At 41.0% G+C, this 14,864-nt stretch overlaps 1 protein-coding gene across 1 annotated transcript in view; it reads right to left on the reverse strand.

The window, feature by feature from the left end:
• Positions 1-632: 632 nt before the first annotated feature.
• LOC110976727 (uncharacterized) overlaps positions 633-14,864 on the reverse strand; it is a 70,397-nt gene continuing 56,165 nt past the window's right edge. Inside the window, exons 16-19 of the mRNA XM_022230264.2 lie at positions 11,138-11,212; positions 10,421-10,593; positions 9,474-9,602; positions 633-2,305 (exon numbers count right to left, since the gene is read on the reverse strand). Of these exons, the coding sequence (XP_022085956.2) occupies positions 2,171-2,305; positions 9,474-9,602; positions 10,421-10,593; positions 11,138-11,212 (512 nt within the window). The 3' untranslated portion in view covers positions 633-2,170. The remainder of the gene's footprint in view (positions 2,306-9,473; positions 9,603-10,420; positions 10,594-11,137; positions 11,213-14,864) is intronic.

A 14,864-nucleotide genomic window follows, 5' to 3' on the forward strand; every position in this document is an offset into this window, starting at 1 on the left:
ACAGAAAGAGGTCCCCTTCTGACTGAAAACTGAATGATTTCTTGATGGATCCACCTTCATTTCTATGGAGAATGTCTGAAAGGAATCCATGGCAGTAACCACTGAAGGGAAGGGGATGAACAGAAGCAGCAGTGAACACACTGGACAAAGGTGCTTCTAGCCAGGGCTGTTCTTCAGGTTTTGTGTAAAGCTGTCTGTGCTCAACGTTTGCCTGTAAGGTTCGCGTGAAGGCCGCCGGTTCACATTACAGGCGAATGCGAAAGCGAAGCACATTTGACGTCCCGACAAATTTGCAGCAAAATTTCGCTCGAGTTGAAATGTGTTCAACTTTTACGAATTCGCAGCGCGAATTTGATCTGACCTCGCAAATTCGCGTCTGCGTTCGCTTTTCGCGTGAGGTATGAAACGGCCTTAACACCCCGACACTACGTGCACAACTACCCTTCCGCTGACTGGAGGTTCTCCACTCGAATACAATTAGAAGCAAACTTTCATTTCGTTCGCCTCATTCGACACCCAGTACCAGCTACAAGATAAAATAAAAATAATGATAACAAAAACCCAACGGACTAGACCCAGAATTACTTATTGGTGAGGTGTGTGAAAAACAGAAATCCTGACCATTGCAAACGTTTAATTTTCACACCTGTGAACTTTAATCAAACATACCCGTCAATTTCATGCTTGTTCGACAGGCAAAACTTTCCTTGAACAAAGCAAACATGATCTGAAAATTAATGCATTCAATTTAGTGAACAGGATGAAGCGACTCCCAGTATACCAAGCAAATTGGACGCCCAGGCAATTTGATTACACCTGTTTCTCTAAAGCTGTTTACACCTTTAAAAATGTACATGTTATATCTTATCAAAATTCTGTAAATAAATTAAATTCCACTGCTAAACGAATTAATAAAGTGATCAAAGCACTGGAAAATCCAATGGGGGAGTAAATGACACAGAATGTCACCTTAGTTTTAGGAAGTTAAGGTTTTCAGCAAACCCCCCCCACCACCCAATATTAAATTTCACCACTATGCCGATAAAAGGAAAAGTTTACGCAACAATGCCATTTGAATGTTGTCATTGAATCTCACCGTGCCAAACTGATCAAAATAAGGCATCTTCGAGCCAATTATAAATTAAACGGTTAACTGATAATGTTAACTACAATGTACTACAATGTGGCGCATAGAATAAAACGAAGTTTGCTTTCAAATAGTAAGACATCAATGGTTTAATTATCAATTTACGACGCTATGAAAAACAAAATTAACACAAGTACTAGGCCTATGTCCGCATTCACGCATGATGCCTTCTGTGATCTGTCAATCTTTGTATGTGATCAACTAACTCAATCAAGTCTAAGTTCCGTGGGCGACTGAAGCTTGTAGTAAGTATAATATGACAGCCGCTTTTGAACAAAGAAACAGATTCAGTCCATGTTGGAACAAATAGCTGTAGTTGTCTGTAATCAGGCAATTATGATAACATAAACTGATATTTACAACAGAAAAACAGAAGAAAGGATCCGGTTTTATTTTCGCACAATATGGCTTCAGGCTGAAAACTAAAACAAACAAGAGAAGAATGGTCTAGGCCTAAGTATTGGTGATTTGCACACGTGTAGTTTGATCTGACTGTACGGGTGATATTTTCTGATCACAACGGTATACTAGCCAAACATAATGTGGTGATATTGTCTGCAATGCCTTATGAAGTGAGACGAACATGCCCAGATGTGCAAGACTTAATTTCAATTTCAAAAGACGACAATAATAAAAACAGTGGCAAACACACTGTTCTTGAGAATAAAAGAGCTTGGAGCAAATGTCCTAAAGCTGGCAAACCTGCAAATATGCTTAACACAGGAATGCTCTGCTAAGCAAGTTAGATAACCTGCCAGTGTTAATTTATAACTCTTCTATCTGCTGTTATTTTTGGACTCAAAAAGCAAATAAATGGGGCAATCCTCCACTTTGCAGTGACCATAAAACTGGTTCCAAAACTCGTCAAAGAATAAAACCCATTTAAAAAAATAATAAAACAAAAACACCAGGTTAAGAATAAAATTCACTGAGAACAAAACACTAAACAGACAACACCACATAATTATCATCAGAATCCAGTGATGAGAAAAGAAACTGAGGGGCTGCTCTCTTTGGAAGGGTCTAGAGATAATTGCGTCTGGCGAGGACATAGAGACCCAGGATGACATTGAAGCCCAAGAGAATGGTAACCAGGTACATGTCCCAGTGAGGTCCAAACCTGGCCTCCATGTCCAGCTGACTCCACTGCTCCGCATACTGTGGAAGACACCAGGATGAAAGTCAGGTCAAGAAATGGATTTGGACATGGCCTTGGGTGCGTTCCAATGTCGCACGTGCTAAGAACGTTGGAAAGCTTTGTGCATATCCAATGGGAAATCATTTACAAGTGTTTAAAACATTTGCATGAGTTTAACACACAGCTGACTTTCAGTCCTGTTAAGAAAGCAAGCCGAGTAACAATCCAAGTTATTGAGACTTGAGCCTTGGGAACAAAATGGCTTCATAATGCCCCAAAACACACATGAAATATGATGTAGAAATAAAAGCTAATACAGGCCATTTTGTACCCAGACATGGATGCTAATGTTTACTACTCTCTCCTGCAGCTCTATATTGGGTAAAAGCCTCAAATCTCAAAACCGACATCTGGATTTTTCTTTAAATAAAGAGAACTGCAACCCTCCGAAACTGTTTCATTTTCCTTTCCTCCTCCAAAATACAACAAGACTCACACATAGAAGTGGAAAGATCACAGAATCCGATCCTCAATTCCCCATCCCAACAATTTTGTCCTCACCACCGACACTATTTACATTCTTGGCTCTTGCATTGGGGCATGAACCACCACTCCTTACAGTCACATTAGCACACATAAAATGAGTTGCTGATTGAACAAATGTTAAAAAGTACACTTTTTCACACATCTTTTCAAAAGAATACATTACTACAGTTATATCAGCTTTAATCTAAAATACACGGCCGTAAATAGTTTTTACTCTAAACTGGGTTTTATGCACTTTTGTTTACTCAATTGAAAACATTATTTCCATGAGGCATTAGTCATTTTCAAACAATTTGAACATTTAAATGAAATTCCACCATGCAAATGAAATTCCTCCCTTGCTTCTAGACACTATGACTTGATGGCATAACTCTGAATCAATCAAGGGCTCAGTGAAATTGATCATAGCTTGACAAATGACATCCTTGGGATCTAAATGAAAGAGCTCAACACTCTGAAAAGGATGAGGAAACCGTGAGGCGCAACAGGGAGGAATTCCTTAATGAGAGCCAGATTGATGGGAGCAAGGTCAGCCCCAGAAGACAAGGCTCACATGGTCGCATCACCACACTCTCATCAAAAGGACACTGGACCTTACTAGTCCAACTATAAGCAATACCGACAATAAAAGTGGCCATGTCCAGTTAGATTATCAATCAGATGTTTGAGAGTCTGGAGAATTAGTGTGTAAAGCAAATGTAGGTATTTAATTTGGCAGCAATGATGCTCCACTGTGAGTTGATGTTGTCAGTGGATGAGGCCACATTCATTGGTGAAGACACTTACATGACTGAGTGACCCACTGCCATACATCAATGTCGAGATACACTCCAGAGAGAAACGATATGAGGATCCAATTCGGTAGACCGGCATCAAGTATCCAAAACATGCCAGTACTTATAAACAAAACAAATACATTACAAACCTGCCCAAAATAGAACGCGGGCCCCAAGCACGGAAAACTTGACGCGTACATCTAACAGCCTCCAATCAGAAATAGGAGAATCCAGAAACAAAATTCAACCAGAGATATTCTCACATCACGACGTATTCAAAAGGAACAGTAACTGTAACAATTCCTAAGGATAGGTCTGCAGTGATCTGGTCACTACAAAAATTCTGGCAGTACACTGCTTCACTACTCGTGGATGGTATTGTTTTTGGCCAAATGCTGGACCTCAAGGAAAAGTAAGTTATAGCAGGTATTTCAATTGGTATTTCAAGCTCCTTTTATGGAAATTGGCTTATGCGCGGCACATACTACGTGAGGTGGCACAGAATGCAATAAGCTAGCCAGTGCTTCATCACTCATTTGAGACCGGCAACATGATGGGCTCAAGGCCAACAGAAATACTTAAACTGTCTAAGGCACTCATGAATGATGGTTTGTAATTTTGGGCTCTGATACATGTATGTGCAATGATAGGTCTCTGAATCAAATTAAAATGGGGGGTGCATGCATTATTTAAATCCATGCTCCATAACGCATCCTTCATCACATAGGCATTTATATAAGAATTTACCCTGTCACTCTGTACCAAGGAACCTCAAAGGCAACCCCTGGGGAAGGAGGGGGAGGGGGGTAGCTGCATTCATTCCTGACTGATGGCTTGATTACATCACAAGGCGGTGTTTCCTCTTACCTATCACCTCAGCTTATACGTGTCTCACCGGCAAGACGTGTCTGGTAGAATGTACAAACCTGATGGCTTTTATTGTTTGCTTTATATCCTATTAACTCCCTTTACTCCTACATACACATGCTGGCACTGGGCCTTGTGTCTGTCCCTGGTAGCTAACATATTATAACCCAGCTAGGGGACCCTCTGCATCACCGCCGCATTCCCTGCCCTGTTCGCATATCTATGGTTGGTTAATTACACTACAACGGCATTTTAATCATTCTATCTATCTGACTGCTGAACGAGTAATGGAAAATTAATATTTTGAATTAAATTTCAACCCACTCATTGTACTAAATATTGCAATTCTTTGGGTTTTTACAATCATGAAATACAATGGTAGAGAGTTGCAGATGTTTGCAACGAAATTCACAGCTGTTGTGAAACGTGCTACGTTTTGTAAACCAATGACCACATCAAATTGTTTGTGCGTCAAAAAAAAAATTGAAAAAGCACCCCATGGCAGGAGCTACACAGAATGGAATTGACTATCAAGTTACCAGACAGTAGGCATTGGGCTTGAGGATGAAACGGCCCATTACACATGATCTCGTAACCATGGCAATGGAGTGGGCTGAAGAAGGACCACACTGATTATATTCTGCTTCTAATTTCAGAACTGGTAGGGGAACTTCTTTCAAACAAGATTTCATTTGAAACCTTCCTTCAGTAACCTAACCTTTTATTGACCCAACCTCTTAGTATGAACACCAGTACAAACTACTGTCGTTGAGTAAAACTTTAATGATTACCAAGAGTAGTTGAATAAAGAAGAAAGAGAGACTACTAAACCTTCAAGGACTGCCTGCAAGCCAAAAAGAGCTGGTGAAGACAAAGCACGACTGAACCTGAACTTTAAAAATGATATGGAAATCACCAAAGTCACTTGGGAGGTATTTAAGAGCCCTCAAGGTAATCTTGAACAATTTAAGTCCAAATGAACTCTCAAGATTTTTTGCCTGCATTATGTCCCTTTTTTTCCAGGATGAGAGATGCAGGTACATCAAAACAAAGAGCTCTTTCAAATGGTATCAAAACCAAGATATGATCTGGAGACTCATTTGTGGGATTCCTCTTCGTGCATTTCTGCATGAATTTCCTCTGACAGACTTGAAAAAGAAAGCAGGGGTGAAGATTTAAACATTTTCATTTCCAAACAAGAAACCACTGTATGAAACTGAACACATTAATTATAAAATAGTTTTCTGGAAGGAAATTTTAAACTCTAGTGGTCATTTTCTTTACTCAACCTTAAATTGTTCAATTTAGATTTCCAGAAAATGTCTTTTTCCTACAAACTCCTCTGCAGTTAGGACCTTTTCCGTCTATCTCAGCAGCAATATTCTTTGGATGCAGTTCCACAGTGTCATTCTCATCTATCTCTCAAGCATCCATTACCATCATATTCTGAATTCAAGACTGCTACATTCACCTGCTTGGGCCATCCTGACTGTACAAGAGAACCCTTTTTTTAAAGAACTGCAAATCAGGAGAGGGCATTGACGCAGCAAACAGAAGTGCATACGGTAACGTCCAAATAAGCCTTATCAAGTCAAGTGTGAGCTTGTGAGGGTCATGTTTCTCAGTGTAAGGATACATTTCTGAGCATGGAAACCCAACACTGCTACACACTCAGGTTCAACATCCCCTCCACCAAAAAATTTAAAACATTCAAACTCGGTCACTTCACTAGAAATCTGAGATTGGAAAATGTCAATCAAGATCCAAACACGACGCAATGTTAAGCAAAATAAGAACAGATATTGGAGAGAGTGAAACACTAATCAGCTGGCAAGACACATGCCTTGCAACCATGGCTCCATGTTGCAACTAACAAAACCTGAGAGCAGAGATTTTAATCTGTTTTCGGATCTACATGGTTGAGCCCGAGAGGCAGGCACGTCCAGGGCCTATCAGTGACAACTGATAAGCCAATAATTTGTGAGGGTGATTTGTGGGATTCAATCAAACGATACACATCAAGCCCTTGCATGTTAATCACGTGGAAGTTCACACCAGGACTGGCATCTTCAAAGTGCCCGGAAAAATTAGTGAACTTGAGCGTGCTTTATGACGAAGTGCGTGGCTATGGTAAAGTATTGGCCAGGTTGATGGGAGGAGGTGGAAATTACAGAAGCATCTGATGGGAATGATAAAGGCATAGGAAGATGAAAACAAGGACATGTGTTGGTTGTTGTTTTAGAGGAAAAACAAGAAATGAGAAATTGGCAAGCATGTCGTTCCTTGATTGTGTTGGAGTTATCAGATTCTTGACCAGAAGGATGATACCAGAAAACAAATTGGATGGGGAAAGAATCTCAGCAGGTACTCGTATGAGATACAGTCCTTGTGTAGAGTTTAACAAAAGGTGGCAATGTAAATGTCTTAATTTGTTCAAGTCCAGTTGCAAATCATTTTTTTATTATTATCTCCAGTTAAAGATAAGGATTCAAGTCAAACTTGAGCCTGAGTCAGCAACTTGATTCAACAAGACTGGAATTAACCACTTGCTGCTGGGATTTCCGGAACTAGACTACTTGGGTTTATATGCATAGCTGGGCTGCCCGAAATGGGACAAAAGAGCTGGGCCTTGGGTACAAAAGACCGTACTCAGAACAAAAGACTGAGATGCTGGGAATTGCCAACATTTTTTCAGTTGTCAATAGCGGAGGAAATCTGTCATTGTTTTGAATGATTATAACACTGTTTGTAACATTCAGTGTCAGCAGATTACCACTCCAGTGCACTAGGGATGAGAGATACACAATACCACTGCATGCTAATCTGTTCCACATTTGAAAAGACGCCAGAAGTGCACTGGGCCAGTTTCAGGAACAGAAGAAAATTACGTAACACCACACAATCTGGGCTCTTTTTACAAGGCAGCAGGCCTGGCCAAAATACTTGGGCATCAATAGATGTTGTCTGTCAGATAGGAGTAGCCACCAGAGAGTCATTCATGTGGGTGTAAATGTCAGGTAAATGAAGTTATGAAGTTTTAAAGAATTTTGAAACCGAAAAAGCTTGAAAATCCCCTGGGTATACATCACGCAACTTCAAATTAAACCCGGCAGCATATGGTAAAAGCAAAAATGGAAACAAGTGGATGATAAACATTCAGCATGACGAGCGGTCAAACACACCTCCAAAAATCTACTCCAGTTCTCCATTCTAGGAGATGCCTGATGTCTGAGCACAATACAGCCACACGCAATATCAATGTTTTCTCACTAAGTAATCAGCCATTCATCAAATATGCTGTTCTTGCACAAACATCATGTCCATCGGGCACAATTCCAGACATATTTCATTTTTGTCACTGACAGCTACACACCAGAAGCTGATAGAGTCAATAAACACAGGGTGGGTAATGTTAACTCAGTCGGTTTTTCGGGCTCTCCCTTCCAAAAATGCGGGCAATAGCAACATTTTCTGGGTGCCAGATTCCCTGTGGGATGAAATCCATCACATCATCGCTGAGGCATGTTTTGCAGACCTACATAACACAACTGCCAGAAGCAACGTTGTTCTCGGAAACCAAGTGAGTTCAGGGTTCAGGCACGGACCTAGTTTCATGGAGGTGCTTGACAGCATACGTCACCACGCACAGTTATAAGCTGGGCTGAACTTAGTCCAGAACGAGTTACAAGCATCATGTACACATGCATGGTATCATGGGAGCATGTGGCCTAGTGGTTAGGGTTTCAGACTTCTGCTCAATGGGTCAAGGGTTTAAATCCAACTGATAACATGCTGTGACCTTGAGCAAGCCACTTCACCACAACTAGCCTTTCCTGGCTCAAGAGTATATATGAATACGAGAAGGCAGAGCTAACACTACTCTTGACTGCCTATTTTTTGCATAATTACCTTATTGCAAAGGGCTGTAAGGTCATCATTAAGACTGAAATCATCAGTTAAGCACCACAGTTGGTTACCGATGAGCTGTTTTTTTATGCTAAAAGAATGTCCCTTTATGCTAAGTTGCGCACTCAGATAGCTTTGTGCGATTTTGCCTAGCTGAAACAAGTCTTGAATGTCCACAGGTTATGTGCATATCCTGCCCTTTTAATGGCAAAAATGTGAGCACTAAATCTGACAAAGTGAGGGTCTTTGACAATCCAAGAATAACCCCGATATCCATTGCAAATAATGTGTCTGAGAATGACTAGCGCGCAATTGGGTTGAAGACCTGCCCTCATGGCGTACACACATGTGAACGAATTACCTGGCTATGGTTAGGAGTAATACAGATGTCTATGGAAAGTGGCTGTCCCAGCTAGCTGAAGGTTTCCATGGTTACATAGCCTCTGTGGCAGCATTAAGTGCCCTCACTTGGCATGCCTTCCTATGTCTTTGTGGGGCTCCTCCAGTGGTACCCACAAACTCTACAATTCTAGGCCAAACCCCTATCTTTGATGTACAACTTTGTAAAAAAAAAACACTTCCATGCCTGAATGCTACACCCCTTGGGAAATGGCACACCCACGATAAATTGACCAGGTATAACGAGTTATTCATGAATTGTATGACAAACCAACAAAAATCAATACTGGCATTTGTACAGCAGTGTTTATTGAGTACTTTCCAATTGCTGTAACATGAAAAATTCACAATCTGTTCCCTTAAGGATCCAATCCAACAACTTCCTGCTTTTACATGTAATTTTACAAGCAACTTCTTTTTTTTTGTGCTTGTATAAGGCAGAAGGATACAACGCCTCCAATTCTCACTAAACCCCACCCCCTCCTTCAGTAAAACATGCTCAGTGCACAAGATACGTCACGAATTTTGTTCCAAAAAAAAAGTAAGGTAACGTCAAAGTTTGTTGCAATACCTAGAAAAAGCAAATTGGCCAGACATCATCATGATTTTTTTTTTAATTTGTCATTCAACAGCAACACAATCTTGTTTGCCCAGAAAATAGTGAGGGATTGTGCCTCGATACGTAACACTTTACCTCAAAGTCCTGCAAGTACTGCCAAGCATACAGGATGCCCAACTTGGCCAGAGCAATCATGACGGGAATGTAGGCGTCAGCACTGGTCTCAGCAGCCATGTCGTAGAAACGTTTGGCAAGGTGAATATCCTGAATGTCAACCAATGGCAACAGAAACTCTGGGTCAACAAAGAAGTTCAGCTACCTTTAGTCAGTCCCTGCCACGTGCTCCATTTTTCCCCTTACCGAAGTCAGTCGTTCACTTGCTTCTACCCAAGCAAGCCAACTCTACTTGTCAAAAGCAAACTCTAATTTGACAAGTCAAGTATTTGTTCAAATACTGTTACAATGCAAGACTGCTGAGGGGGAAAAGTAGAATTTTATATAAACCACTAAAACGGCACTGCATAATAAAAGATGTTCAGAGTGATCTGGAGTAATCCATTTTTTGGATAGCATTAACCTTGGCTCATCCCCAAAAAGATCTTGAAATATCCTCTGTTTTATCAAGGGGGGGTCAACATTTAGCAATAAAGTTCAGGAAAGGCAGAAGAGACTTATTCAATCTTGGAATTCCCTTTGCCTGATAACATCTGATTCTGACATTTTTATTTGGCCAACTGCAGGTCTTGCTGTAAGTGTTTTTCTGCGAAGAGAGAAGGTCCAAAAAGTTTACACCTTTCTACATTCCTAGCACCTTTTCATGCATGAAGCTCAGACTAAACACAATCTGGGTGCTGTGCTGCGGTCGAAAGGCTGACTTCAATATGGCTCTGTACCTTCGTCATTCGTAGCCTATATATGCTCATACTAGGCACAGCTGGGATGTTGTGTAGCTGTTGAAAAGCTAAGAACAATTCAAGCTTTGTCCTCCCTTTCATTCTATGTCCCTGTTCAAGCTCTGACAAAACACAGTCTGGGCACTGTGTTTGATCTCTTAAAGCTAGCTTCACTGTGGAGTTTCTTACCCTTTTCATGCCTAGTCCCTGCTCATGCATGTAGCCCAGATTGAACATGGCCTGGGCATTGCGTTGCTGTTCAAAGGCTAGCCTGTAGTGAAGGGCTGCCGTTTCGTAGTCTACGTCGGTGCCGTATCCGTAGTAGTGATAGTCCCCAAGCTTCACTCTGGCATTGGTGTAGCCTGAAAACAAAGAAAGATGAACTTGGCTCAGAGATGGGCCTGTATAAAAAAACATTGTTTTCTTGGTGGTAATACTATATAAATGAAGCTAACCAATTACCAGTCAAGGTATAAATTTCAGACATTTTTGAAATATTTTGAATTCTCCAAATTTGAGAAATTTAATACTTCTCAAAAGGTTACATTGAACTCCATAACAACGTATTCAATGGCAATGCAATTTATGTTCAATACAAACACTGCAGATACCCACGCCCACAGCAAAAGAAATGTACTAAAAGATTTCATTCAACACCACCCATCTTCCAATTTGTACTATACCGGGACATACTAGCCCAGGGACCCGAATAAACATCTCTCTTCTTCACCATTCCCTTATTTGTAACAGCAACATCCCTATAACAGCTAAGAAGACTATTACCACTCTTGAATTTGAGAAACCGTCAAATTTTCTTAAAGGTGCATCACGACACGTACATCGCTTGTTTTTGTCTGCTTGTTCTGTTTGTTGTTGCTTCGCTTTTTGTTTGTTTTTTGAAATTACCTTGTGCTGCTGCCCTCTGCCAGTGAAGCAGAGCTCGTTGGTACGTCTCATTGACACCAAATAGTGAGGTATCACCTGTAACAGAAAAGAGGGGACAACATTCCAGATCCTGATCATCCTTCCGGCTTTATACTGGAGCACATTAATCCTTCTGCCACTATCCCTCCTCCCTCCACTGTGATTCAAACATCTTCCAGCTTATTAAGAGTGAAACATCCCTACCATGACTTCTTAGCCCTGAAGTTGTCCAACTTTCTGAGCTATTCCACTCTTTGAACTCTTTGAGAGCCCCCAACTCACTGAAGCTATGCTACTATTTCTGATGACGTGGCAATTACTTCTTTTGTATAGATCTCAATGGAACATAGAGTCTCACACTGTACAGGTATGTCTCCAGTATTTCCTCTAAATTATGTGCCTCTCTCCACCCAGGAGGAAACTGGTACCTGCGATGGCAGACACAGTGAAGTTTTGATGTTTGCACTGAAATGGCAGCGTTGGGCTGGTATACTCCCCAGGGAGCTGAGATGGTTTCAGGAATGTTCAGATGTTGTGAGCTCAATGTGCGGGGATAATAATAATACAGAGAATCGGAATAGTTTATTAGACAGATGGTGCTTAACAAGTGTTTATTATTATTTATTATTAATTACTTTTTTAATTGGAAATGAATTGTTAAGCTGATTCAAAATTAAGCCATTGCATGCTTAATCCTTAGAGGATTATGAACTACCAGTGTGGAGGAGGAATATATAAGGACATAGAGTCTGAGATGCAACTTTTAAAAAAGAAAAGCCACACTGGATGCTATCAGCCAAAAAATAGAGAAAATAATCGCAGGTGTTCCTTTAAACTCTAACTTCAAAACTGCTCGCTGGAATACCGTAAGTGATCAAGAAATGAAGTCAAATGCCTTGGGCAAAGTTTGCACACGAGCACACATGTCCATCTTTAAATCTTCCTGTTGGTGGTTTTGTGCAAGTGGCGAGATGGAATACAGAGAGATTGCCACTGGACATCGCAGGTGAACCTGACACAAGAGGCACGTTTCTGAGGTTTCATGAACTGCAATGAACATGCTTTCTAATTTCCACTCCAAATGTCAATTGATGGGCTTTAAATTTTGGGCACATGCATCCCCCAGAACTGACAAAAATGTATCCAAGCACTGTCAGGCTGCCAGATTCTGATTCTGTTGTTATTTCCGTTGGTAATCTAGCAGAAGATAGCTGTCATTCAGTGCACTTTTACCCAGTATATATGTTAAAGGTTACGACTGATTCCTCCTTCCAAGAACCATTGATCTGTATTGTACATGCTGTACCGGCGCTTCAGCACACAGCACGATGACCTTTGTGGTTGGATCACCAGCGCTGCGGTGTGGCTTATAACACCGACTCCAAATCTCAATTTGCCAATTTTTGCATGCTGTGGTTAAAACACCTCGAGGCTTATACTCTGAAAATTACAGTATGTAGATGGGATAAAAAGATGTGTAACTCTATAAAACTAAATTCAGCATAGAATCATTTAACACCAATATGCTTCATCTGAAATTTCAACTGGTATCCTGCTGTTACCAAGGTAATTGGGGTGTGCTTTTAGAAATGTGACAAGGCACCACACGTTCAAACAGTCTACACAAGTTCAGACAACAAGGCAATTCCAAGTAGAAATGGGTCACGTTGTTACTCATTTACTCACCTCATTTTCATTTGTTGTTAGTTGACAAAAAATTGAAAGTTGCAATAATAGCTACATGTAGTACCATCACCGTTTCTGTGTACACGTACCGGTACTGTACATGTATTTTCAGTCATTTTTGGAAAAGCTCACTTTTGAATGGAATTGCCCAGAGGCACTACCTGTAACTGCATGCAAATTTATCTGCCCGCTCGATCTTGACCACAAACAAAACCGCACTAGCCAAGTTCCCTCAGGCGGACATGAAGGTTCATCAAACTGAAACAATCGAACCTCATTTCTGGGCGGCGCTGGGCTAAAAAGCCGACCGCAGACCAAAGAAGAATAAACAGAGGGGCACATTTGCCCGGAAGGAGGTAACGTTCCGCAAGGGACCTCTGCTCAGCACCTGCTGGTAGAAACGAGCCGACCATTCAAGGAAAAAAAAAAAAAGCCCTTCGAAGAAAGGCCCACTTCTTGCTCATACTCGCAGGCAGCTAAGACTGGGACAGGAAATAATGAAAAGCGAGGACCGGGAAGCCACATACACCTGCTAGTCTCAGTGAATGTCGGTCGATGGGCGACATCATAAATAGGAGTAGAATTGCTTGAGGAGTGATATAAAATGGGCCATCCTCCTCAAAGAAGATGAAATTAGCTGGGGGTTACTTGATTTTACACCACAGCTTAGTGGTGGTCTGATGACAAGTTGGTGGCTTTTACAGGCATGTCACAAAGAATAAATTGGACCCAATATCGTGTATGTTACACTTTTGGCCCACTGCATACTGTTGGCATGCAACATGTATTTGCACCAAGACCACAATCACTGAGGTGCAAACCTTTAATCAGGTGATCACTTTAGGGGCACCAATTAAGAAGGCTTTGAAGAAAAAAGCTGAAAGATTAAATTGGCTGTGCTGTGTCGCTGATAGTGAGCAATTACTTGGACAAGTTAAGATCCTCAACAGACCTGTCTTCTGTGAACTCTCTTTATTCTGACATCTGAAATATGAGTAAAAACACAGGACCCTTCCCAATCTTCAGACTCCCCGTCCCTAGGAAAATCGTAAATACTACATACCAAAAAAATATACGAACAGCAGTGAAATATGCCCACTCCACTCACATGAACACATGTCACTCATTGCAGGTCAATGCTCATTCAAATTTCTATCTGACAGACGCTAAGTCAGTCAATGTGACCAATATTTTTCTCTTTAGCTTGTAGTATAATGTGATACATAAATCAAATCCATGTATGTCCTGACCACGCTGGGGAAACAGACTGCATGCAAGCCATTTGACAACTCAATCTTGTGAGTGCTGGATGGCAGATTGGCCACACCCAGTGACTGTGGATGGCGCAGCATTAACTGATTGCTTGACAAGACGACTGCCAAATGCAATCCATCTTCATATCTCAAACTCAGCTCAGAAAGCAAGAACAGATCGTCAGAAAGGCTCTCTTGCTAAAAAAAAAAAAACCCAAGACTCAGATCTCCAGTGGGAAACATGAAATAAAGCTGGTGGACGCCAGCTTGCACTTCTCATAGTTGGTGACAACTGTGTGTTAGAGATACAAGGTTGTGTTTGTGTACGAGTGTGTGGGGTGTTGATATAAGACTCCTGAAGGAATGACTTGGACAGTGCAGAGCAAGGGCCAGAGTGCAGTCTGCTGGGCAAGGAAAATATAAACATATCCTGTCTAAAGAACAGATTTCTTCCCTTAGCTAAAAATAACAAAAGTGAAAAGAGAAAAGGGAAGAAAAATCTTTAGGTATTTAACTGACATGGCTGAGAATTCACCATTTTCTGACAATGATTTTCAGCCATTATTTTGATATTATAGTTAGTTTCAAATCCTGGTACAATCTTCCTTTCGATCGACATGTATCGTAATGTTTCGCACAGCTCCATAGTAGAAACATTCATCCGCAGTACTTTTTGGCTTCAAATCTTGATCTCTCTCATCAAGGACATTCAAATTTTGATTTCCATCAAGATGTTTGTCCGGCACATGTACATACATATATTTTACTTT

The sequence above is a fragment of the Acanthaster planci genome, linkage group LG01 (genome assembly GCF_054643075.1).
Source record: "Acanthaster planci isolate LZ-2023a linkage group LG01, COTS_SCS, whole genome shotgun sequence".
Classification (NCBI taxonomy): domain Eukaryota; kingdom Metazoa; phylum Echinodermata; class Asteroidea; order Valvatida; family Acanthasteridae; genus Acanthaster; species Acanthaster planci.